The sequence below is a fragment of the Passer montanus genome, unplaced genomic scaffold (genome assembly GCF_014805655.1).
Source record: "Passer montanus isolate IOZ18808 unplaced genomic scaffold, ASM1480565v1 scaffold258, whole genome shotgun sequence".
NCBI lineage: Eukaryota > Metazoa > Chordata > Aves > Passeriformes > Passeridae > Passer > Passer montanus.
Window position 1 is genome coordinate 92,731 of NW_024367239.1, and position 27,253 is coordinate 119,983.

The window sequence follows — 27,253 nt, forward strand, 5'->3', positions numbered from 1 at the left end:
GATGGTCCCTTTAATTTCATCCTTCTCTTGTCTTGTCTAAGGTGCAGAAAAAGTTCTTTTTTGAACCTTTAGGAGGGAAAGAAGGAACCAAAACTGAGCAGATAAAGTCATTTTTATTTGCATTTTTCCGCTCCCGGAATCCCCCTCCCTGCAAGTGCTTGCGGCCATCAGACCACAGTGTCTGACTAGAAGGGGAGGATGAGTTGTGTTAAATATTATAGCGAAACTTTAAATAGAGATAAAACCGGTTTCTAGCATAAAATCATTCCTGTGGCTCTCGGGCACGATGGTGATGTCGATAAACAGGGCAGGCCCTAATGGCGAGTTGTTCTTCCCTTAATCCAAAAGAGCAGGAGCTTAAATACAAAGTGCAGGATTATAAAAGAAGCAGCTTTATTTATTCCTTTTGATTTTTTAAAGTTGTTCCCTCTTATTCAGCTCAAAAATCAACCCGTGGCCGTGTCTGGGATGGAGGGAATGCTGAAGGGCCACCGGTGCTGGGTGTTGACTGGAATCACTTTGGGATTTTATTAACAATATTCCCAACCATGTTTTGCTGCTTTTTTGTCGGCAAGACGCGGCTCGGGAGGGAATCGCCAGCAAACCGGGATAATCTGTCGAGCAGGCTGGGAATTCAGTCGGAAAAGGGCAAAAAAAACCCAAAAAAAAAAAAAGCTGAATAAGGCCAGGAATGGATTGAAAGCTGCGAGCTGCCAGGGATTGGAGGCGCAGCATTGTTCCCGCTCCTGGGAGCCGGGGAAGGGAAGGGAAGGAAGGGAAGGAAGGGAAGGGCTGCTGGCTCGTGTCACAGATGGCACCCATCTCCCTGCTGCGAGTGGGAGCTGAAGGGAGCCGAGCCTCCCTGGAGATAAGGCAGCTTTATCTCCCTTGGAGATAAGGGTTTGAGGTGCCTCTTTCAAGGGATCCATCCCGCTTGTACGGCCGTGAGGTGCCTGGAGTTCAACAGGATCAATCCCATCCCGACCGTCCCCACAACGGGGCTGCTGAAACCCCCATTTTGTGGAAGCCCCTGTTTGTTTTGAGACCCTCAAACCACTCGTGGTGCCTCTGGAGCATCAGGAGCCCACCTGATACAGCCCTGCGGCGCTTTCCGTTCTTATTCACGGGTTTATTCCGTTTATTAAAGACCGCCACTGTGCTTGGTGTTGTGCTTTTCCCTGGGTTAATTGGTTCCAGTTGCAGAGTTAATTGATTTCGCTTGGCTCCCAAGGAGGAGATGTGAAATGGAGGCTCTTCCGAGGGCGACACCTCCTCTCTTCTCCCCTTCCTGCGAGGTACAATTCTCCTCTGCACCTAAAGAGAGGCGGGATTTGCCGCCTCACCCTTTCATCTCATCCTAAAAAAATTCCTTCCGAGTGGCAGGGAGTCTGCACTCCTCAACATTGGCAGCTTTGGATTTGCTTCCAAGGCAGTGACTAATGGCAACAGATTCCAACTCGTTATTCCGACGCTTTTGACTCAGTCCCAAATTCGCCTTCCATCCACCAGCTATTCTGCTCTCCCAAAATCCTTGTGACAACTTCTTTTTCCAGCTTTAAAAAGGGATTTTTAGAGTTTCCTGAGAGGACTTGCAGGAAAAACTTCTCATTTAGTGCTGGTTGTGTATGGAATCATCAAAAATTTGGGCAGCTCGTTGCCTAATCCTGGATTTAGGAATTTTTTTGGTGTCCGTCTCACTTGGAGTTCTGACCAACAGCTCCTTCTCTTTGTCATTAGAGGCAGCTAATTAATAAATACGGGAAAGATAACTTAGAAAATGGGCACTGCAGCTTGGGAACCTTGAGTGCTGGGATTTTTTGGGTTGGGAGGAACTTGACCACTCGCCTGCAGGGAACCTTCTGGCACCCCAGGCTGTTTTTTGGGAATAAGAAGTGCTCCAGCTCCACGGGCACTTGTGCAGACTCTTCCTCCTGAGCTTCTCTTTTACCCATCAATGGGAAATTAAAGCTCCCATTTCCTGCTTGCTCGGTTGGCTGAAGCCTCCTTGAAGCCATAATTTGCCTCATTCAGCTCCTCCTCTTTGTCATTAGGGGCATCTAATTAATAAATAGGGGAAAGATAACGTGGAAAATGGGCACTGCAGCTTGGGAACCTTGAGTCCTGGAATGGTTTGGGTTGGGAGGGACTTGACCACTCGCCTCATTCCAACCCTGCAGGGAACTTTCTGGTAGCCCAGGCTGTTTTTTGGGAATAAGAAGTGCTCCAGCTCCACGGGCACTTGTGCAGACTCTTCCTCCTGAGCTTCTCTTTTACCCATCAATGGGAAATTAAAGCTCCCATTTCCTGCTTGCTCGGTTGGCTGAAGCCTCCTTGAAGCCATAATTTGCCTCATTCAGCTCCTCCTCGTGCTGGTGGTTGTGTTCCATTCACCTCCAGCCCGGAATCGGGAGAGGGGAAGGATGAATATGGATGAATGTGGATGAGTGGAAGGGTTGGCAGCGATTTCAGCGCTTCTCCCGTTCCGTTCATCGGCGCCCGTGGTTTCAATCACCAAGCGCACTCGAGGTGCTCTTCCCCACGCGGGGAATTTTCCTGCTGCCTTCCCTAAGAGGAGCATCCAAGGAATGCTCTCTGCTCTCCGTGGTTGGACTCCGTGATCCTGGGGGGGCTTTTCCAACCTCAATGATCCGCTCAGGAAAGCTCAAAAAAATTCCCTGCCATCCTTCTCACCTCATTTCCTTGGCCTACTGTTAAAAACAAACATCTTTAAAAAAACCAGGGATATATTCCCACGCACCGCACGATCCCGATCCGGCGTAAGCATCTGCGCTTGGAAGTGCACTTCATTTCACCTAATTAAGTTCTTTAGTCATTTACGCATTAACGACGTGCCGTAGGTTCCGCCGTGACGGGAGCGGCGTGTGATTGCGTGTTCTGACCCCAGCCCAGGCTGGAGACAGCAGGGCTTGGTCAGGCAGCAGCTCCAGGGCTGATCCATCATCTCCTGCCAGCGTGGAGACAGGAGGCTCCTCAGGAGCTCTTTGGGTGAGCCAAGGGCCAAGCGCCGTCCCCTGACTGCTGGTGGTGGTTTCCAAGGTTGGAACTCCTGAAATTCCTGAAATTAATGTGCTGCTTTCAGTTTGGCTCCTGCAATTTGGTGGTTTCTTGATGGAAACTGATCTTCCAAGGGTTTGGTGTCCATCCTTCCACCATCAGAGCTCCTGCTCAGGGATGGATTCTTCCCTGGCAGGGTGGGCAGGCCTTGGCACAGGGTGAAGCTGTGGGTGCCCCTGGATCCCAGGCGGTTTGGACAAATTTGGAAGCACGCTGGGATCACGGGAGGCATCCCTGGGTGACACTGGACGGGCTTTGAGGTCCTTCCAACCCAAACCCATTCCATGACTCCAAGACGAGTTCCACCAGAGGGAAGATCTCTCTCCTTCTCTCCTGCCACGCCACGTTCCACGCGTGCACAGCGCTGGGAACGGGCTGTGACTTCCCGAAATTCCGTGGCTCCGTGCCAGCCTCCGGCTCCTCTCCGCCGACGTGCAAAGTCAGCGCTATTTCGAGCTCTCGGTTCGCAGAGGAAACACCTCTAACCTTCCAACGTGGCGATGAGATGGCAACCTCCTTCTGGAGCTGGCCCAGCTTTTTCCATCAGCGTGCCTTGGCTTCCATCGGGGAAGTTCTCCGGGGACCGAAATAGCGCAGACGTTGGATGGTGTCACTTGGCTTCAAGGAGACGCCGGCGATGACATCTTGGAGCGTCACGCCAAGGCATGGATTGAAGGTGCTCCCTGCTTTCATTCCTGTCCTGCTGGGAATGAAGTGACACCATCCTTGGGACGAAGAGGGAAATGTCCTCCTTAAGGTGGAATTTCCAGATCTGTGTTCAATTCACGCTTTCCTTGGGATACAATTCCAGGCCTGAGGAGCTCTGAGGGAGCTGGAGAGGAGCTTTGGAGAAGGGTTTGGAGGGCCAGGACGTGGCTTCCTTCTGTTGTGGGACAGATTTTGGGATCTTGGGCAGGAATTGCTGGCTGGGAAGGCCTGGATCCCTGGATGTCTCCAAGGCCGGGCTAGAGAGGGCTTGGAGGAACCTTGGAGCTCCAAGCAGGGCTTGGAGCTTTGAGCTTTGGAGTGCCAGGAGAAGGGGGAATGGCTTCCTTCTATAGGGCAGATTTTGGGATCTTGGGCAGGAATTGCTGGCTGGGATTGGACCCTGCATCCCTGGATGTCTCCAAGGCTGGGCTGGACAGGGCTTGGAGGAACCTGGGAGCTCCAGCCAGGGCTTGGAGCTTTGGAGAAGGGTTTGGAGTGCCAGGATGTGGCTTCCTTCTGTGGAGGGCAGATTTTGGGATCTTGGGCAGGAATTGGTGGCTGGGATTGGGCCCTGCATCCCTGGATGTCTCCAAGGCTGGGCTGGACAGGGCTTGGAGGAACCTTGGAGCTCCAAGCAGGGCTTGGAGCTTTGAGCTTTGGAGTGCCAGGAGAAGGGGGAATGGCTTCCTTCTGTGGGACAGATTTTGGGATGTTGGGCAGGAATTGCTGGCTGGGCCCTGCATCCCTGGATGTGTCCAAGGCCAGGCTGCACAGGGCTTGGAGGAACCTGGGATGGTGGAAGTTGTCCCTGGACTGGATCAAAACCAACCGTGGGTGGATATGGAAATAATGGCAGCAGCAAGAAGGATAAAGCAGGAGTTTATTTGAGATTTTGCTCTGGTTTTAACTCTTTGTTGTTGATTTAAACCCCAAACGTGAGGAGCAGCTCTCCCAGCTTCTTGTCACATCCCCCACGGAAAACCAGAGAGCCTAAGTAGATCTCTTTGGTCTCACAGGCAGCCCATTAATTTGCTGAAATTAAATATTATCTTTAAATATTGCAAGGTTAAATGGCCACTGATAATGGATTTAGACGGCCATTAAGGGCTAATTGCTCCCTAATGGAGTTGGCCCAAGACATTTATTTGATAGAACTTCATGAAAAGGGACTAAAAGCACCGGGAGGGGTTTTTTTTTTTCCACTGTTTTTTTTTCATATCCATGTAGGAGATTAAATTCCATTTTCATTTCATGCTGTGGGACCTGCTTGTGGAGAATCACAAAACCCCAGAACGGCCGAGCTTGGAAAAGACCACCAAGGTCATTGAGTCCAGCCTGGAAAAGATTCCCGAGTTTCCAGAATCCCAGATTCCCAAACTGGGAGTTGGATCAACATCTCCTGGTCAGGAGGAGCCACTGAGGGTTGGGAATCTTCACTCAGGTGGAAGCTGCAGGACAAGAGGAACGACCTCCAGGAGGAATTTCCTCATCCTGGCCTGCAGATCCCATCCCATGGAAGTTTCCTGCTGTTCCCGGCGATCTTTTTTATGGCAGGAAGGAGATAAAAATCCAGATTTTCTTGGCGAGTGGCTCATGTTTCAAGCCTGGAAGGACTTTTGATAGTGAGGAGATGTTATCCCGTAAATGGGATGTTTTTTCTTTTCCAGCAACGTTTAATGAGATCCTATCAAGGAAAAGACTTCCTTAAAAGAAAAGGAAAATGCTGCTGTTGCTGTCACGGTTTTATATCAGCGATTAAAACCTCTCTGGGCCGTGGTGCTGCTCGGTTTTTCCTTTTCCACGCGATTCGTGTCACGGCAATAACGAATCAGGCAGAATTTTGCTTCCTTTTCCCCTTGCAAACGAGAACCAGGGATTCGAAATTCATTTCAAATCTGCATTTCAGAAAGATTTGGCCTTTTTCTCCCTGGTTTTCCCAGGAAGGATGTGATGAGCACAGCCCTCGTTCCAAACCTCAGGGTCCATTTCGCACTCTTTTTAAGGAAAAGAAATCAAAAAATGGATTTGTTTGTGAATCCTTTACCTCCTTCCTTTGGGGATGATCTGGTGGATTTGGGGATATTCCAAAAAATAGTTTTCCGTGTCAATATTTCCTCCAAACTCTGCTGCAGTCACGCGGGGGAAAGGGGCAAGGAGCAAAAAGGAAATCCTGGATTTTCTGCGAAGCCGCGTCGCGTCTTTGCGCCGTTCCCTTCCAGCGTTTGGGAGTCCAAAAATCCAAAGCAGGAAGGAAAAATCTTCTTTTTTTTCTTTTTTTTTCCATTTTTGCCTGAAAAAAGCGCTTCCATTTTTTAACCTTTTCCTGGGAAATTTGTTTCTTTGGAAAATCGATGCCAGGCTGGGCTGGCACTGCCAACCTCGTGGTGAGGGAGCAGAGTGAAACAAAGGGGAAAAGGAGGGAGAGCAGATGGACGGACAGATTGGGGAGCCCGGCAAAACAAAGAGCCGGTGCTTGTTGGGCAGGAGTGGCAGCTCACCCGAGCTGGGGTGGCACTGGGACGTGGGCACGGCTCACCCGAGCTGGGGTGGCACTGCCCCTGGCACTGGAATGTGGGCACGGCTCTCCTGAATGGGGATGGCACTGGGACATGGGCACAGCTCACCCAGTGCCATTTTGGATGGGTTCCATCCATCCCTCAGGAATTTCGGTCCCATTGCGGATGGGTTCCATCCCTCAGGAATTTTGGTGCCATTTTAGATGGTTCCATTCTGGGTTCCATATCAGGAGTTGTGGTGCCATTGCAGATGGGTTCCATTCTGGGTTCCATCCATCCCTCAGGAATTTTGGTGCCATTTTAGATGGTTCCATTCTGGGTTCCATATCTGTCAGGAATTTCGGTGCCATTTTGGATTGGTTCCATCCATCAGGAATTTCGGTGCCATGGCGGTTGGGTTCCATCCATCCCTCAGGAATTTCCACTGCCCCTGGCACTGGGACGTGGGCACGGCTCACCCGAGCTGGGGTGGCACTGCCCCTGGCACTGGAATGTGGGCACGGCTCTCCTGAATGGGGATGGCACTGGGACATGGGCACAGCTCACCCAGTGCCATTTTGGATGGGTTCCATCCATCCCTCAGGAATTTTGGTGCCATTTTAGATGGTTCCATTCTGGGTTCCATATCTGTCAGGAATTTCGGTGCCATTTTGGATTGGTTCCATCCATCAGGAATTTCGGTGCCATGGCGGTTGGGTTCCATCCATCCCTCAGGAATTTCTTTGCCATTGCAGATGGGTTTCATACCAGGAATTTCTTTGCCATTTTGGATGGGTTCCATCCATCCCTCAGGAATTTCGGTGCCGTTGTGGATGGGTTCCATTCTGGGTTCCATATCAGGAATTTTGGTGCCATTTTGCATTGGTTCCTTATCAGGAATTTCTTTGCTGTTGCGGATGGGTTCCATATCAGGAATTTCGGTGCCATTTCGGATGGGTTCCATCCATCCCTCAGGAATGTCGGTGCCGTTGCGGATGGGTTCCACATCAGGAATTTTGGTGCTGTTGTAGATGGGTTCCATCCATCAGGAATTTCTTTGCTATTGTGGATGGGTTCCATTCTGGGTTCCATATCAGGAATTTCTTTGCCATGGTGGATGGGTTCCATCCATCCCTCAGGAATTTCTTTGCCGTTGCGGATAGGTTCCATTTTTGGTTCCATTCCTCAGGAATTTCGGTGCCGTTTTGGATTGGTTCCATCCATCAGGAATTTCGGTGCCCTTGCAGATGGGTTTCATCCATCCCTCAGGAATTTCTTTGCCATTGTGGATGGGTTCCATATCAGCAATTTCGGTGCTGTTGTAGATGGGTTCCGTCCCTCAGGAATTTCAGTGCCATGGCGGTTGGGTTCCATATCAGGAATTTCGGTGCCGTTGCAGATGGGTTCCATATCAGGAATTTTGGTGCCGTTTTGGATGGGTTCCATTCTGGGTTCCATCCATCCCTCAGGAATTTCGGTGCCATTTTGGATGGGTTCCATCCCTCAGGAATTTCTTTGCCATTGTGGATGGGTTCCATATCAGCAATTTCGGTGCCGTTGCAGATGGGTTCCATATCAGGAATTTTGGTGCCATTTTGAATTGGCTCCATCCATCAGGAATTTCTTTGCCATAGCGGATGGGTTCCATTCGGGGTTCCATCCCTCAGGAATTTCGGTGCCGTTGCGGATGGGTTCCATATCAGGAATTTGATGCTGTTGTAGATGGGTTCCGTCCCTCAGGAATTTCTTTGCCATTGCGGATGGATTCCATCCCTCAGGAATTTCTTTACCATTGTGGGTGTGTTCCATCCCTCAGGAATTTTGGTGCCATTTTATGGGTTCCATATCAGGAATTTCTTTGCCATTGCAGATGGATTCCATTTTGGATTCCATATCAGGAATTTTGGTGCCATTTTGAATTGGTTCCATCCCTCAGGAATTTCGGTGCCGTTGGGGATGGGTTCCATCCATCCCTCAGGAATTTCGGTGCCATTTTGGATGGGTTCCATCCCTCCCTCAGGAATGTCGGTGCCATGTTGGATGGGGTTCGGTGCCATTTTGGATTGGTTCCGTCCATCCCTCAGGAATGTCGGTGCCATGTTGGATGGGGTTCGGTGCCATTTTGGATTGGTTCCGTCCATCCCTCAGGAATTTCAGTGCCATTTTGGATTGGCTCCATCCATCCCTCAGGAATTTCGGTGCCATGTTGGATTGGTTCCGTCCATCCGTCAGGAATGTCGGTGCCATGTTGGATTGGTTCCGTCCATCCCTCAGGAATGTCGGTGCCATGTTGGATTGGTTCCGTCCATCCCTCAGGGATTTCGGTGCCATGTTGGATTGGTTCCATCCCTCAGGGATTTCGGTGCCATGTTGGATTGGTTCCATCCCTCAGGGATTTCGGTGCCGTTGCAGATGGTTTCCTCGGTGCCGCGGCGGATCCTCCCCGGCCGTGCCGCGTTTCCTGGCTCACATCTGCCTGCGGTGGGCCGTGATTTCCCCTCCTCCCCATCATCAGCCGGCGCTGCCGCTTCCTCTGGAACGCCGCGCGCGTTCCCGCGGCACAATGGATAAAATGAGCTGCAATTGGAGGGCGGTGTTGCCTGCTGCAGCTGCTGGAATGCTGAATAGCCTGAGATTCACAGCATTTCACCAAAAAATTCCAGATCAAACCACCCCAGCACTTCTCCTTTTCCCCCCCGGAGCCAGGTCAGGGTGTCCCACCAGACACCGATGTCACTTCTTGGTGCCCTGTTGGCGTCAGGAGCTGTGCCAGGGTTTGGGCTGGAAGGGATTTCGTTGTTCCAAACCCATCCAGCCTGGCCTTGGACACTTTGCTCTTCCTTCCCCTCCTCTTTTTTCCCTTTGATTGATGGAATCTCTCCCTGCGAGTTGTTTCTTGCCATCCTAAAAAAAAAACAAACCCCTGCGAGCACAAAATGTTAGAATGGTGTTAAGTCTATTTTTGTCAGCGAGGCTGGAAATGCAAACCCGGGAGGGGAACGATCGAGGCAGGATTGTTAAATTGCTAATTTATTGATTTTTTTCTCGGCTGATTTTGATTTCTGGTCTCGGCCGAGGGCTGATTTGCATCTCGCTGTTCCAACCTCAACCAGATGTGAAGAAAAACCTGGACTGGGACTGTGCTTTTGGTTTTTCCCTTTATTTGGAACACCCACCTCAGCGCACCTTGCTGATTGAATCAAAGCTCAATCCATCCCGCTCCAATTCAGGATTCAGGGATTTTGGGAAGCACGGAGCTGCTTTCTTGTGGATGTTGTGTTGGGTGGTGTCTGGAACATCCTGGAAAATTGGGAGGTGTCCCTGCATGGGTTTTAAGGTCCCTCCAAACCCAAAACATCCCAAGATTCTGCCACTTATGGCAATCCTGCCCCTTTAAATCCCCCTCAGAGCTTTGGCTTCAATCCCGAAACCCAGGGAAAAAAAACCAACAAATGAAATCGGTGCCAAAAGTGACCGAAGGAAGGCAGGCGAGGGGAGCTGAAAACTCGGCTCAGCTTTGATTCATCTCCCAAACGAGCTGCAGACTTGTGAATTTTCCCCCAAAGTGCCATGGCAACATCCAGCTCTGTTTTGCAGCTTCGGAAATGTATTTTTGGAACTCCTGACTCACCCCCTCGAAGATTTCTGCTGGACTAAGAGAAATGGGTTTCCTTTTGCTTTCGTGCCGCCGTTGAGCAGGAAGAGAGGAACGTTTCCCTCCTGCTTTGCATCATGTGCTCCCCGTGGGGCTGCAGAGATTTTTGTCTGTTACACCTCAATTCTGACCAGAATTCCAATTCCTTTTCCTCCTGGTAAATGTAGTCAGGAGTATCTCGCTAGTAAACCCTGAGTACTTCAATTCCTGCCTTTTTTCCTCACTTATTTTCCCTTCAAAATCTTCCTTTTTTGTCCAAAATCAATAAAAAAACCATCTTGGGCAAGGCTGAATTTTGATTGGGAAGGAGACGCCGAGCACGATCAGCAGCCGCTTCCACTTTAATTTGGGAGCAGAATTCCAATTCCTTTTCCTCCTGGTAAATGCAGTCAGGAGCATCTCGCTAGTAAACCCTGAGTACATCAACTCCTTAATTTATTTTCCCTGCAAAATCTTCCTTTTTGTCCAAAATCAAGAAAATAAACCCCAAAAAACACATCTTGGGCAAGGCTGAATTTTGATTGGGAAGGAGACGCCGAGCACGATCAGCAGCCGCTTCCACTTTAATTTGGGCAGCAGCCGATTTAAATATGCAAATGCTATGCAGATCCATTGGAACAGAAGCCGGGCTATAAACTTCCCACTGAGAGCAGGAAAGGCTCCGACGTGTTTGCCAACTCCTCGGTTGGGAGTTTGCCATCAAATCCTCCCGGACAAAGGTCACGGCACGAGGAGCCCGAGGTTGTTTCCGAAATCCCGCGTTCTTCGTTGGATTTCTTGGATTTGATTGGTTCCTGCAGAAAAAATTAGGTCGGAAGGGATTTTAAGGATCATCAATTCCAGGTTGCTCCAAGCTCCATCCAACACAAGTTAGGCCGAGCTTAAACCTGAGCTCAACCTTTTAATTTTTCATTTTTTACCATGCTCTAGCAAGGAGAGGCTCCGTAATTCCGGATTAGAGGAGTCATTAGCACGAGCAGGGGTTTAATGAGGGTTCCCTCGTTAACGAACTCCGAGGAGGCCAAAAGGATCAATATTTGCACTCTGATCAATTTGCTCCAAAATTGTCTTTTTTTTTTTTTTTTTCCCCAGCACTTTATAGACAGATCTGTCATGAGCTGACAAAGTGAGGAGCGTGCCCAGATTTGGCACCCAATTATTTTCCAGGGGTAATTAACGGGGAATTGGAAGCTGTGGTGGATCCCTGTACTCTGGATTTGATATCATTTTATCTGGGAATTATAATCTGATTATTTTGTGGTAAACCCAGAGTGGGATCCTGTGTCCAGACCCCAACTGGTGAAATTCCCAAATTTGATTTTCCTGATGGTGAAAGGAGAGAGCAGCAAATCCCTCGGGAGCACAAATGAGATTTTATTCATCCCGGAGAAGAAAAAGTTGGGATCCACTTCGGAAAGCAGAGCGCTTGGAGAAGCGACAGTGACGATTGGCCTTTGTGACAGGAAATTGAGAATTTCCTGAAAGGAATCAAAGCCGAGCGTGCTCCGAGCTTTGGGACTGCTGAGATATTTATAGGAAAAAACCCAAAGAGCTCGTGTGTGGTTTCCATTCTCCAGATTTCCTATAAAAAATAAATACGCCGCCAGCTTGAGGCTGCCTTTGCTGCTCCTGCGGCACAACCCATCGTTGATTTGCTTTGCCACGTCCTGCTTTGTACAAAAAAAAATAAAATAAAGATCCCCCATTAAAAAAAAAGTGAATGGACAGAATTGAGGAGAGAATTTAGGGCTGAAATTCCCAAATTTCAGCTCCCACCAAGGAAGCACTGAGGTGATTTAGGGGCTGGGAATTTTGGGGAATTTTGGGGTGGCTCTAGGGCAGACGTTGACGTGTCTGGGGTGGGGAAACGCCGAAATTCGGAGCTTGGGCCGGAGGGGCTGCGTTGTTTTCATTCCCCTCTCTCGGGGAAATCGGGCCTGATTGGGATTTTACTGGAATTCAGAATTAATCAAGAGCAGCTTCACAAAGTTTGGGATGTTGCTTGGAGCGAGGACGTCGTAAGTTCCTGAAACTCAGAGGTCAGCTGATGTCATCCATTTAATTAATTTTCCAGTAAATTTCTTTTTTTTTTTTTAATCCAAATCCCTCAAGTTTCACGTTTTACCAATTAACCCAACCCACATTAATTGTCATTAACTCTCCTCTGCGCACAATGCCTTTTGTTTGAACTTCCTCCCACGCTCCCATCCAGAGCTGCAAAACCTTGGCCTCGCAGTTTGATCCCAGGGCTTGAGCTCAGCTTTTCTTTAGGCTGGGTTTGCAAACCGCAAAAATAATCCCGAAATCATCCCAAAATGGTCGCCGCCGTCAGCTCTGCTTCATTTGCATATCGCGGTTAATTATCCCCAGCCCATCCTTGTTTTTTTCTCTTCTTGTTTGTGCTCTTGGGTTGAGATTTGGATCATTTCCTGGAAATTGAATTGTTTTGTCTCCCTGCGGAATTGTTTTGTCTTCCTGCACCTTCTCAGACAAGGAAAATCCTTCTTCCTGCAAGGAAAAATTCTGCTTTTCCTCCAAGGAAAATCCTGCTTTTCCTCCAAGGAAATCCTGACTTTCCTGGGATTTTTCTCCAAGGAAAATCCTGCTTTTCCTCCAAGGAAATCCTGACTTTCCTGGGATTTTTCTCCAAGGAAAATCCTGCTTTTCCTCCAAGGAAATCCTGACTTTCCTGGGATTTTTCTCCAAGGAAAATCCTGCTTTTCCTCCAAGGAAATCCTGCTTTTCCTGGGTTTTCCTCCAAGGAAATCCTTCCTTTCCTGGATTTCTCTGGCTCTGCTGGCTTTGTTCCTCCAGGTCCCTCCAAACCCGTTCCTTGATCCCTTTTCTTCTCCAAGGACCAACCCCGGGTGACAAAAAACGCTTCTCATGAAGCCCAAAGGATCCACGAGAGCCACAAATTCATCGTAATTTTGATTTTTGACGACAAACCTGGAATAAACGATGAATTTTGGAACAGTTCCCAACGAACGCCGACATTCCTGTGCTCGTACCGTGGGGTTCTGGGGTGGCTTGGGTTGGAAGGACCCGCAGGACGATCCCATTCCGAGGGCAGGGACACCTTCCACCAGCCCACGCCTCGGAGAAAACCTGGAATTCCTCACTGGATGGCTTGAGGGATGATCTGGAGCCAGGGAAGTGCCCGAGCTGTCCCGTGTCATGGAAAGCCATGGAAGCGTTTCCACCTTCTCCTCCCAGGTGGTTCCTGAAGTTCTCCGGCTTTGAGGAGTCCCCTCGGCAAGGAGCTGCTGCCTGCTGGGAAGGTTCCTCCAGGGAAGGTTCTCCACACCAGGAGAGCAAGGAGGACTTGGAAAAAGCTGGAATTCTGGGAGAACACCTCCCACCACTCCAGGTTGGAATTCCACACCAGGAGAGCAAGGAGGACTTGGAAAAAGCCAGAATTCTGGGATGCAGCAGCTCTGAAGACCTCCCGCCACTCTAGGTTGGAATTCCACCTTCTCCTCCACACCAGGAGAGCAAGGAGGACTTGGAAAAAGCCGGAATTCTGGGATGCAGCAGCGCTGAACCCTTTTCTTCTGGAAAACCTTTTCTTCTGGAGCTCATCTCCAGCTGGAGTGGTTGGAAGCAGGAGCTCCAGGTGGTCTGAAAAGCAGGAATTGGAGAATCCAGGTTAAGGAGAACCCATCCAGGTTCCTCAAGTGTTTTCTCCTCCTTTCCCTCTGGATCTCAGCTCCATCTGGAGCACCTGGAATGGAGAATCCATCCATGTTCCTTAGATGTTTTCTGCTCCTTTCCCTCTGGATCTCAGCTCCATCTGGAGTGGTTGGAAGCAGGAGCTCCATGATGGTCTGAAAAGCAGGAATTGGAGAATCCATCCAGGTTCTTGAAGTGTTTTCTCCTCCTTTTCCTCTGGATCTCAGCTGGTTATGGAGCACCTGGAACAGGAGAATCCACCCATGTTCCTTAGATGTTTTCTCCTCCTTTCCCTGTGGATCTCAGCTGGATCTGGAGCACCTGGAATGGAGAATCCCGCCGTGTTCCTTAGGGGCTGTTCCAGGGCAACGTTGGAGCCGGCGCCGCCTCCTCTGCCCATCCCCGAAGATGGTTTTAATGAGAACTAACGGCCTTTTTCCAATTAGCAGGGAAGAACTGGATTCAGCTCCTGCCTTCTGTCAACCCGCTGGGATTTGATTAGGGACGAAGAAATGGATTTCTCCGTCAGGGTCACTTCGTTAGGGCTCCTCGGTGACGCTTCGCAGAGGGGCGGCGCTTTTCGGGTGAAATCCCAGGAAAATTGGGATGGATTGCTGGGAACGCCCCTTCCGAAGGATGCCAGGGTGGCACTGCCCCATTCCTGGAGGAACCTTGGGTGATCCCTCCAATCCTCCACCCCAAGGAGGAATTTCCTTCCCGAGTGGACACCAGGGCTGGGTTTGGGAATTCTGCTGAACATCCCGTGGTTTCCAGCATCGCCTGTTACACAACACAAGTGATTTTTAAAAATAATCTGCCTAATTAACCTGATGGGACGCTTGATTGGATCTGTCAGGTAAATGATCCACGGCTTCTTTTTTGGAGCTTAATTAAATATTTCCCTCCGAGTGTCTCGTGCTGTTAACGCGTTATCTGGTAGGGAGAGAATGGAAATCCTGATTGGGGGAAAGAATGAAAATTTGTGGAATGTTGGAAAAGCCCCGGAACCTTCTCGGGAATTCTGGGAATGAGAATGGGTGAGAACCGCAGGAGTTCTGTCCTGCCCAGGTGTCCGTCAGTCCTCGTGCTGGACACTTGGGAGATGTGGAGGAATTCTGCTGGAATTGTGCGGGAATTGAGCGGGAATTCTGCAGGAATTGTGCTGGAATTCTGCTGGAATTGTGCGGGAATTGTGCGGGAATTGAGCGGGAATTCTGCAGGAATTGTGCTGGAATTCTGCAGGAATTCTGCAGGAATTGTGCTGGAATTGTGCAGGAATTCTGCAGGAATTGTGCAGGAATTCTGCTGGAATTGAGCAGGAATTTTTGCTGGAATTGTGCTGGAATTTTTGCAGGAATTGTGCAGGAATTGTCCAGGAATTGTGCAGGAATTGTGCTGGAATTGTGCAGGAATTCTGCTGGAATTGTGCTGGAATTGTGCTGGAATTGTGCAGGAATTTTTGCAGGAATTTTTGCTGGAATTTTGCAGGAATTTTGCTGGAATTGTGCTGGAATTGTTCAGGAATTGTGCTGGAATTGTGCCGGAATTTTTGCAGGAATTGTGCTGGAATTCTGCTGGAATTGTGCGGGAATTGTGCGGGAATTGAGCGGGAATTCTGCAGGAATTGTGCTGGAATTGTGCAGGAATTCTGCTTTTTGCAGGCAGGAATTCTGCTGGAATTGAGCAGGAATTTTTGCTGGAATTGTGCTGGAATTTTTGCAGGAATTGTGCAGGAATTGTCCAGGAATTGTGCAGGAATTGTGCTGGAATTGTGCAGGAATTCTGCTGGAATTGTGCTGGAATTCTGCAGGAATTCTGCAGGAATTTTGCAGGAATTTTTGTGTTCAGGAATTGTGCTGGAATTGTGCCGGAATTTTTGCAGGAATTCTGCCGGAATTGTGCTGGAATTGTGCTGGAATTGTGCTGGAATTTTTGCAGGAATTCTGCTGGAATTTTTGCAGGAATTGTGCTGGAATTCTGCAGGAATTGTGCTGGAATTTTTTCAGGATTTTTTGCTGGAATTGTGCTGGAATTTTTGCTGGAATTGTGCAGGAATTTTTGCAGGAATTGTGCTGGAATTGTGCAGGAATTGTGCTGGAATTGTGCAGGAATTGTGCTGGAATTCTGCAGGAATTCTGCAGGAATTTTGCAGGAATTTTTGCAGGAATTGTGCTGGAATTGTGCTGGAATTTTTGCTGGAATTGTGCTGGAATTTTTGCTGGAATTGTGCAGGAATTTTTGCTGTTATTCTGCAGGAATTTTTTCAGGAATTGTTCAGGAATTGTGCTGGAATTTTGCTGGAATTGTGTTGGAATTCTGCAGGAATTTTGCTGGAATTCTGCAGGAATTGTGCTGGAATTTTGCTGGAATTCTGCAGGAATTTTGCTGGAATTCTGCAGGAATTTTGCTGGAATTCTGCAGGAATTGTGCTGGAATTTTTTCAGGAATTTTTGCTGGAATTGTGCTGGAATTTTTGCTGGAATTGTGCAGGAATTTTTGCTTGATCGGATCGGTCGGGTAAATGATCCACGGCTTCTTTTTTTTTTTCCCTGGAGCTTAATTAAATATTTACCTCCGAGTGTCTCGTGCTGTTAACGCGTTCATCTGCAGGAATTCTTGCAGGAATTTCTGCAGGAATTTTTACTGGAATTCTGCAGGAATTTTTGCAGGAATTCTTCTCCACATTCCTCGTGTCCCGCCCCCTTCCCGCCGTGAATTCCAATGCGTTCACTTCACCCGCCAGGGCCAGGAGCCTCTCCCCGGCCGCGTCCCCTCACACCTCTCCCTAATTAACTCCGCCGCGAGATTAATGTGCCGCGTCAATTTCCCCGCGAAGGGCGGGACGGATTTCCGCGAAGCCTAAAGAACTTTTTTGTCCCCAGATGTAGAAGACAGACCTAGCTCAGGGTCCTGGGGGAACGCAGGACATCCGAGCCCATCCCGGGTAAGTGGAATTCCATCTTTATCCCCCCGCCACGCTGGAGACGTGCGGAAAAGCTCTGGAGGAACGCGCGTTCTCCTCAAAATGGCTCCTTTGAGCATTTCCATTTTCTCCCGTCCAACCCGAAGCAGTCCATGATTTCTGTGCATATTAATGAGCTCATCACTGACGGGGTCATGGTTCATCCCCAATGTTTCGCTCTCTGCCCCTGGAGTTTTAGGGATTTTTGGGGATGGAAGGTGAGGCCCAGCCCCATCCGTGCCCACCCCCATGACACCAGGATTGGCGCCGGAGCGGCCACCTGGCTGCGATTTGGGCCGTTTTGGCACATCCCATCTGCTCCAGGCCGGAATTCCCGGGGGGGAAATGCGGGATCTGGGAGCCAGCTGGGCCCAGTCACTCCGATTGCTCCTGTGGACAGTTATCCACATTTTTCTGACACCTCGGGATGGGGATGCCTTGGTGGGAAGAGCAGCTTTTGCAGCAGCACGGCTGCATCCTCCCAGCCCGACTGGAGCACCCCTTTCCCCGCTCCTAAAACCAAAAAATTTCCTTATTTACATTTATTTCAATTGCTTCTTAATCGTTCCCCAATTAACTCGGGGCTCCGGCTCCCAGCACCCCTTTCTTTGCTCCTAAAACCAAAAAATTTCCTTATTTACATTTATTTCAATTATTTCCTAATAATTTCCCAGTTAACTTGGGGCTCCGGCTCCCAGCCCGACTGGAGCACCCCTTTCTTTGCTCCTAAAACCAAAAAATTTCCTTATTTAAATTTATTTCAATTATTTCTTAATAATTTCCCAATTAACTCGGGGCTCCGGCTCCCAGCACCCCTTTCCCCGCTCTTAAAACCAAAAAATTTCTTTATTTAAATTTATTTCAATTATTTCTTAATAATTTCCCAGTTAACTTGGGGCTCCGGCTCCCAGCCCGACTGGAGCACCCCTTTCTTTGCTCCTAAAACCAAAAAATTTCCTTATTTAAATTTATTTCAATTACTTCTTCATTGATCCCCAATTCACTTGGGACTCCGGCTCCCAGCACCCCTTTCCCCGCTCCTAAAACCAAAAAATGCCTTCCTTATTTAAATTTATTTCAATTATTTCTTAATAATTTCCCAATTCACTTGGGATTCCGGCAGCTCCCGGCTCTGGAACAGCGAGGAAGAGCGGGATCTTCATCCCCTCCTCACCCTCACCGCCTGCAGGAAGGAATCCCGGTCACTTTTCTTCTTTGCGTCCCTGACGTCATCCCCGCTCCCATCTGTCACTTTGATTTTCCTGCCCCTTTTTTTCCCCCCTTGACACTTGTATTGCTTCCGAGGGAAAAATGTTTTGAAAAGGAAACGGGGAATTGGCCCACACCGATTATTTCTGCCTCCAAAGCCCTGAATGAAGCGGGGGGGATGGAAAGAAAAGGAGCACGAGCCCGCCGAAGGATTCGGGAATTTGAATCGGGGCCGGGCATTAAGTGGCGGAATTATTCCGCAAACAGCCTGACCTCGCTTTTTCCTGCTGGAATGGAATTCCCACAGCGGGAGACCTCCTTCCTCCACGGGCTTTAAACAGGAGACCCTTCCCCAGAGGGTTTTGAGCCGATTTGGGATTTCGGGAACCTCATCCCAAACCTCCAGGGTTCAGGATTCTCATTGGGAACTAAAACCACCAAAAACTCCCTGGAATGTTTCATTCCAGCCAATCAGCAGGAAAAAAAACCCCAAGGGAGTGATGTTTCTTAGTGAGCAGGGAGCTCTGGGCTTTTGGCTGTTCCGAGGTGTAAAATTGTGTTTTTTCTTGCCAGAACTATGGAGATGGGACTCACTACGACCACGTGGCGGGCAGAGACCTCGGCTCACACGACAATCTCTCTCCTCCCTTTGTCAATTCCAGAATACAAAGTAAGAACACGGAATTTCCTCCCTCGTCGGGGTGGGGGAAGTGGGACCAAATAAAATCCGGGGGCCTTCAAGCCCTCGTCCTTGTTTTTTGGGGAAACATGGATTTGTTTCAATTTTCCGGTTTTTTATGGTGTGAAAAAAGTGCTGTGATGACATTTAGTGTTTGATATCCGTTTCACCTACACTTTATATTTTTTTTATCTATAACTGTATTTCATGGTGGGTTTGTGAAGCAAAACCAGTTTGGCTTTTTCCTTGGAATGGGATTTTTAAAGCAGGAAAAGCTCCTAATAACTAAATCCCAGAAGGAGCAGGGGACACTGGGAACGTGTTTGGAGTGGGAGGGAGGTGTCCAAGGAACACCGTGGGGTCAGCCAGCAGGAGCATCGACGCTCCTGGAGATCTTGTCCACCTGGAACGATCCCGGGATTCTGTGCTGGAGCTTTGTGATGGAGCCATCGCTCGGTTTTAATTCAGGCTGATTAATGAGTTTGATTAAATTAAATAAATGATGGCAAAGCACTGGTCGTGCTCAGGCTGGGCAAAGTCTTCCCTTGAAAGCCTCGAGCTGTGGCTGCCGCGCGTCATTCCGCAGCTCTGGAATGAAAGGTGGGATTGGGAAGGAGCTGGGAGTCGTGGGACACTCTCGGAGCTTGCAGCGTTCCCTCGGGGCACGGGGCAGGGTGGCAGAGTTCCCGAGGAGGAGTTTGGGACGTGCTGATGTTTCTGCTCCGTGGTCTCGGGGGGGTTTGCAGCTGCGGCTCGCTGTGGATGTGGGATGGGGCAGCAGCGCCCGGGGACGGCATGGGAGGTCATGGTGCCCTGTGGGAATGGCATGGGATGGGATGGCATGGGAATGGGAATGGGATGGGAATTGCCGTGGGAATGGGATAGCAATGGCAGTGGGAACGCAGTGGCAGTGGCAGTGGCAGTGGCAGTGGCAATGGCAATGGAATGGCAGTGGCAGTGGCAATGGGAATGCCATGGGAATTACAGTGGCTGTGGCAGTGGCAGTGGAATGGCAATAGCAGTGGCAATGGCAGTGACAGTGGCAATGGCAATGGGCATGGAAATGGGAATGGCAGTGGCATGGGAATGGCAATGGCAGTGACAATGGGAATGCAAGGGCAGTGGCAGTGGGCATGGCAATGGGAATTGGAATGACAATGGCAATGGTAGTGACAATGGCAATGGGAATGGCAATGGAAATGGCAGTGACAATGGCAATGACAGTGGCAATGGCAGTGGCAATGGCGGTGGCAATGGTGGTGGCAATGGCAGTGGGAAGAGCAGGGGCAGTGGCAATGGCAATGACAATGGCAATGGGAATTACAGCGGCAGTGGCAATGGCAATGGCAGCTGAAATGGCAATGGTAATGGGAAGGGCAGGGGGAGTGGGGAGTGTCATGGCAGTGACAATGGCAATGACAGTGGCGGTGGCATTGCCAGTGACAATGGGAATGGATTGTTAATGGCAGTGGCAATGGGAATTACAGTGGCAGTGACAATGGCAGTGGCAGTGGATTGTTAATGTCAGTGGCAGTGGGAATGGGAATTACAGTGGCAATGGCAGTGACAACGGCAATGACAATGGCAGTGACAATGGGAATGACAATGGCAGTGGAAATGGCAATGGCAATGGCAGAGGGAGTGGCAGTGGCAATGGCAGTGACGATGGCAACGGCAGTGGCAGTGACAATGGCAATGGATTGTTATTGGCAATGGGAATGGCAGTAGAAATGGCAACAGCAATGACAGTGGCAATGGGAGTGGCAGTGACAGTGGCAATGGCAATGGCAGAGGGAGTGGCAGTGGCAATGGCAGTGACGATGGCAACGGCAGTGGCAGTGACAATGGCAATGGATTGTTATTGGCAATGGGAATGGCAGTAGAAATGGCAACAGCAGTGACAGTGGCAATGGGAGTGGCAGTGGCAGTGACAGTGGCAATGGCAATGGCAATGACAGTAGGAATTACAGTGACAGTGACAATGGCAGTGACAGTGACAGTGACAATGGCAGTGACAATGGCAATGACAGTGGCAATGGATTGTTAATGGCAATGGCAGTGGCAGTGACAACTGCAGTGACAATGGCAATGGCAGTGGCAGTGGCAGTGACAACTGCAGTGACAATGGCAATGGCAGTGGCAATGGGAATTACAGTGACAGTGACAATGGCAGTGACAGTGACAGTGACAATGGCAGTGACAATGGCAATGACAGTGGCAATGGATTGTTAATGGCAATGGCAGTGGCAGTGACAACTGCAGTGACAATGGCAATGGCAGTGGCAGTGGCAGTGACAATGACAATGGCAATGGCAGTGGCAGTGACAACTGCAGTGACAATGGCAATGGGAATGGCAGTGGCAGTGACAATGGCAATGGCAATGGCAGTGGCAGTGACAACTGCAGTGACAATGGCAATGGCAATGGCAATGACAACTGCAGTGACAATGGCAATGGGAATTACAGTGACAATGGCGGTGACAATGGCAATGACCATGGCAATGGATTGTTAATGGCAATGGCAATGGCAGTGGCAATGCTGTGACAGTGACAATGACAATGACAATGACAGTGACAATGACAGAGACAATGCCAGTGACAATGGCAGTGGCGATGTCAATGGCAGTGGCAATGGGTTGGCTTCAGGCTGATGGAATTACGACGGCTGCAAAAGAGGTCACGACTGCAGCCGGGGCCACCACCAACGCTGTCCCCAGCCCCAGCACGTGGCGCTTGTCACCGCCACTCCTGTCCCCGTGTCCCCTCCGCGAAGGCTTTTATCCCCCTTAGTCCCCTTCCAACAACCCAGCGTGCTTGGTGGCCCCTTGGTGGCCCCTTGTCCTGCCAGGGCCAGCCCCAGGGGACACCCAGCAGAGCACTGGGTGGTCCCTTCCAAGGCAGCGGATCCCATGGATCTGGGACGGCCCGCAGCTTCTGGAACATTCCCTTCCAATTCTTCACCATTCCGTGCCTCCCTCGCTTTGCTCACCACCAAGATTTGGGTTTGTCCCTCCAAATGCTCCAGAGACCCCAAATTTCCCCCAGTGTCCTCGGCCGTGCCCGTTTTTAACGGGATTTTCCCCGTCTCATCCCAGCAGCTTTGATTCCGTTCCCGTTATTACGAGCAGAACGGGAATTTTTTGCAGATTAGCGAAGTTTACCCAACACAGCGTTAAAAGGCCTCGCTTTCAATCGCTAAGCTGTAAACATTTGGGATGAAATTTTCCATGCTGTGCATCTGACTCAGCCCGCTCCGTATTTTTTTAACCTTCCGCGGCGATGATTTCAACATTTCCTCAAATGGGATTACATTCCAGCCTGGCAGATTTGGGATTTTCTGCCTCGGTGTCTGGCACGGCGGGAACGTTAAGTCCTTTTCACACCAACTCCGTTACGGCAGCTGCAAAAGAGACACGAGGAACCGGGAGGCCAAAACTGTCCAGGAATTTCGGGGATGGGGCTTGGAGCCATTTTGTGCTGCCTTCCGAGGGAATGGTTTGGGATGGATTTTAAGGATCGCCCCATTCCTGCCACCTTCCACCATCCCAAGCTGGGCTTTTCCAGGGACTCCCCATCCTTGGAGATGATCCCAAACCCAAAACCCCACCCGGAGCTTTGAAAGCTGCTTGAAACCAGCCACAAATATAAAAAAAAATATCCCAATCAAGAGTTAATGGATTCGTTAAGTGCTGCCAGTCAGGATTGCGAGCTCTGCGGTCGCGCCGAAAAGAAATGACAAGGACATCTCCATTTCTTTGGGAAGCAGATGTATAAATAGAAACTGTCGACTGTGGCAATTCGCGTGCGGGAGAGGAGCCTTGAAATACGAGGTTGTCCTCCAGACTTTGCAGGGAAGTTTACATTCCTCGCCGTTGGGGTTTAAACAGTTCTGAAGGAGTTGTTTCGTGTGACAACCTGGAGTTGTGACATCTCCGGAGGCGCTGGGGACCTCCTGTCCCTAATCCCAGATTTATGTCCATGGTTTTGGGCTCCTGTCCATGATTTTGGGCTCCTGTCCCGAATCCAGTCTCCTGTCCATAATTCTAGGATCCTGTCCCTAATCCCAAACTCCTGTCCATGATTCTGGGCTCCTGTCCATAATTCTGGGTTCCTTTTCTTAATTCTGGACTCCTGTCCCTAATCCCAGACTCATGTCCATTATTTTGGGTTCCTGTTCTTAATTCGGGGCTCCTGTCCCTAATCCAGACTCATGTCCATAATTCTAGGATCCTGATAATAATCCCAGACTCCTGCCCATGATTTTGGGTTCCTGTCCCTAATCCCAGACTCATGTCCTTAATTCTGGGCTCCTGTCCAGGATTCTGGGTTCCTTTGCTTAATTTGGGGCTTCTGTCCTTAATCCCAGATTTATGTCCTTAATTTTGGGCTCCTGTCCATGATTTTGGGTTCCTGTCCATGATTTTGGGTCCTATCCATGATTTTGGGTTCCTGTCCCTAATCCCAGACTCCCGTCCATGATTTTGGGTCCTGTCCATGATTTTGGGTTCCTGTCCCTAATCCCAGACTCATTTCCATGATTGTGGGTCCTATCCATGATTTTGGGCTCCTGTCCCTAATCCCAGATTTACGTCCATGATTTTGGGCTCCCGTCCATGATTTTGGCTCCTGTCCATGATTTTGGGTCCTGTGCCTAATCCCAGACTCATGTCCTTAATTCTGGGCTCCTGTCCATGATTTTGGGTCCTATCCATGATTTTGGGTTCCTGTCCCTAATCCCAGACTCATGTCCTTAATTCTGGGCTCCTGTCCATGATTTTGGGTCCTATCCATGATTTTGGGCTCCTGTCCCTAATCCCAGATTTACGTCCATGATTTTGGGTTCCTGTCCCTAATCCGCCCACAATCCCAAACTCCTGCCCACTTTTCCACTAAAATCCAGCGGTTAAAAACTTCCCCTTCTCGGATTCTCGGATTTTGGGTTTCCCAGAAGTTTTTTTTGCTGCGGCTGGGGCTAGAATTCCCAAATTCACAATCGGGAATTCGGAGCTCCCAAACAGTTTTGGGGTTTTAGAGAAACCTGGAAGCGACTCGCTGAAAATATTCCCGGAGAGGGAAAGATCTCAATTTGCGGATTTGGGAACTGGAAGAAAACGAATTTTAAAACCCCTTCCGCCAGAAAACCATTCAAAAAGAGACCCAAAAAACAACCCAACAACACAAAGAAATGCAAATCACATTGAAACCACTCCCCAAAAAAATAAAACTGAGAGGTTTAGGGCTGAATTGGTGCTTTTTGGGGCTTTCTGGCCGCAGTTGTGCGGCTGAAGTGGCGGCGTCACCCCGAGGTGCCGCCGCTCGTCGGGGGCCGCAGCCGCAGATTTGCATTCCAGCTGGAAAATGGACATGTGGGAAAATCCGGGAAACAAAACAAATTTGCTGAATTAGTGGGTCATTTCCATCGGCGGTCACGCTCCGTTAGGCAGGGAAAAACAAAGGGTTTGTTATGCTCCGAGTTAAGGCCCGCAGTGCCCAACAAAGCCGAGTTTAATTAATAAGCATTCGCAGCCCGGCCCCGAAGTCTGAACTTCCCGGCGTGGAGAGATGGGGGATTAAAGGAGGAGTTAGATAAATAAAATCAACTTTTGGGGGAGCTTTGGCTGCAAAAAGAGCCCGAGGGGGGGGAGTCTCGCTAAAACACCTCCGCAACCACGACAAAAAATAATCCTGATTTTGTCTGGGAAAACGCAGAAAAGATTTGGGATTCGAGGGGGGATCCCGAGCTGTGAGTTTGGGAATTCTGGCCAGCCTCGTGCCAGCGGATCCCATCTGGTCGGAATTAAGGGCAGCACCAGTTCTCACACCAGCCGAGGCCGCCGGGGCCGCGCTTTGATCCCGGCACCAATGAAATCCTAAAAAACAGCTCCGGAGCGCGGAGTTAACGGGAACCAGCGGGGCTTTAATTAGATTATATTCCTTTCTAACTGAAATCAGACTCGTTTGTCCTGCGCAAACTTTTCCTGTGCAGCTGCGGGGTTGAATATTCCCCGGTCCCGAAAAAAAAAATGGGATATTCTGGGGAAAAGAAATCGGACAAAATATCTCGATTGGGCATATTTGTGTTTCTCTCTGCATTTGTGGGAATTGTCTGGGAAAAACGGGTTGGATTAAAAACGAGAAGCAAGGAAAGAAATGGGGAATAAGAGATGAAAATGTAGGATTTTGAAGGAAAAAGCAGCAGCGAGCCCGAGGTGAAGCGAAGCAATCGCGATGGATTTATCGCGACGCGGGAAGAGGACGAGGCCAGGACGGGGAATTTTAGGAAGCTCTCAGAGCTGGCGAAGGGAATTTATGGCCAGATGATGTAGACACTGCTAAAAAATAAATGGATGTTTCGCCTCAGCGTTCACAAAAGAGGACGGGGAACAGATGCCAGAAGCGGCTCCGAATTTCCCAGGAGAGAGGCAAGAAATATTGAAGGAAATGGGGATTATTCCAAACTGGGCGATGAGCACATTAAAGCAGAGAGGAGCCATCCCAAAATTGGGAAATCAAGAAAAGAACGCTCTCTGTGTGTGTCGTGTTTACAGGAAGAACATCCCCGCTTCCACCTCGGGGGCGGCTCTTGTTCCTGGAGGATTTCGCGGCCTCGGCCGGCGACTCAGTTCAGAAATGTTCTCCAGAAAGGATCACTTGGATCTCGAGACTTCATCTGGGGGGATTTCAGATTCTCCTGGTGCGGAGCTCGCCCAGGGAAGCGTGGCTGGGTTTTGGTCGGGAGGAAGACCGGGATTTCGGGAGGCGGGATTTCGGCCCCAGCTGCCTCTCGCACTTCCCATTCCCGCTGCGATTTTGGGATTTTCTCCCCGTCCTCATCCAGCAGAGGGTCCTGGGGCTGCCTTTGATGCGGGGCTCGGGGTGGGATGGGTCGGATGGGCGCTGGCGTCGCCCCGCGGCCTTTGAAACGCCGCCTTCCCTCCCTCCCTCCCTCCCTCCCTCCTTCCTTCCTTCCTTCCTCCCTTCCTCCCTTCCTCCCTTCCTTCCTTCCTTCCTTCCTTCCTTCCTTCCCCAGTGTTGGAAAAGGGCTTTAGGGTCGTGACCCCAGTGTTGGAAAAGGGCTTTAGGGTCGTGACCCCAGTGTTGGAAAAGGGCTTTAGGGTCGTGACCCCAGTGTTGGAAAAGGGCTTTAGGGTTGTGACCCCAGTGTCCGAGTGCAGAGTGAAAGACTTGCTGCAGAAAGGGAAGACTTCCCAAAAACCTTCTGGTTCAGGAGGAGACCAGGAGATCATTCTGACCCCAGAAGGGCCTGGGTTGGAAGGGATTTTTGGGATCGTCCCATCCCATGAGCAGGGACAGCGGAGAGCAGCCGGACACGGATCCAGGTGGGAATTTGGGATTTGGGAATCTTCCAGCACGTCCAAAGCACTTCTCCCACGGAAAGGAAGGATGAGAACCTACAACCCCCAAATCCCGGCCGTGCTGATGGGACAGCGCCCGGATCCCAGAACCAGCACATCCCATGGTTGCTCTTTTGGGCTTTCCCGTTCCCCGGGATGAACGAGGCGGAAAAGAGGTCGGAGCAAAGTCAAAGCCAAGAGATTTTGGCGCTGGGCGAGGACGGGCACCGCCGCGTCCCCTGATCTGTCACCTTCCTGTCGGAGCCGTGCCAACCTGGCGAGCATTCGTGTTTGCCAAAGATAAGCCTGGCCTAGACCGGGGCTGGTTTTTGGGATCGGGGCCGGTTCTCGCGAATTGTGTCGCCGTAACGACAGGAAAGAGGATAACGAAGGACAGAGGAGGCAGGAGAGGAGAAAACTCGGGGTGGGAGGAGTGAGGGAGAAAGGAAAAAGGGATGTGGAGATGTTCCTCCTTCCCGAAACCCAAGAAAAGCCCTGCGTGGGCTCCCCACGGTCAGCAGGAGACGCCAGGGCCGAGGTGACCAGCTCAGGGACACGTGTCTGTGCCGGGTGCAGCTCTGGTGATTCACTGCTCGTTAGCTAATTAAATGATTAATTAACCCTGTGGGATCACGCGGAGAGAAGGACGTGGAGAGCTCGTTCCTTGGGAGAAACGCGTCCCGGAACCGTGGGATGATGGGGCTGGGGAGGTTCTCAGGGATTGTCCCAATGCCCCAACCTGGCTCCTTTGGACCCTCCAGGTGTTTTTGGGCTTCTCCAAAATTCACCGCTCATTAACTAATTAACTAATTAATTAATCCTGTGGGGTCACGCGGAGAGAAGGAGTTGGAGAGCTCGTTCCGTGGGCTTCTCCTTTTGGAGACCACTTGGGGACATCTGTGGGGAAGGGTTTGAGGATCACGGGAAGGGTTTGAGGATCACGGGAAGGGTTTGAGGATCACGGGAAGGGTTTGAGGATCACGGGAAGGGTTTGAGGATCACGGGAAGGGTTTGAGGGATCACGGGAAGGGTTTGAGGATCACGGGAAGGTTTGAGGGATCACGGGAAGGGTTTGAGGATCACGGGAAGGGTTTGAGGATCATGGACAGGGTTTGAGGATCACGGGAAGGGTTTGAGGGATCACGGGAAGGGTTTGAGGATCACGGGAAGGGTTTGAGAATCACAGCCAGGATTTGTGGGATCACGGACAGGATTTGTAGGATCATGGGCAGGGTTTGAGGATCACAGCCAGGGTTTGTGGGATCATGGGCAGGGTTTGAGGATCACAGCCAGGGTTTGTAGGATCGTGGGCAGGGTTTGAGGATCACAGCCAGGATTTTTGGGACCACGGGCAGGGTTTGAGGATCACAGACAGGATTTGTGGGATCACGGATGGTTTGAGGATCACAGACAGGATTTGTGGGATCATGGGTGGTTTGAGGA

At 50.1% G+C, this 27,253-nt stretch overlaps 1 protein-coding gene across 1 annotated transcript in view; it reads left to right on the forward strand.

Moving 5' to 3' along the window:
- LOC120503458 (transcription factor 4-like) overlaps positions 1-27,253 on the forward strand; it is a gene marked incomplete at its 3' end in the record, with an annotated part of 83,490 nt that overhangs the window by 11,360 nt on the left and 44,877 nt on the right. The window contains exons 4-5 of the mRNA XM_039711951.1: positions 16,488-16,549; positions 18,350-18,446. Of these exons, the coding sequence (XP_039567885.1) occupies positions 16,488-16,549; positions 18,350-18,446 (159 nt within the window). The remainder of the gene's footprint in view (positions 1-16,487; positions 16,550-18,349; positions 18,447-27,253) is intronic.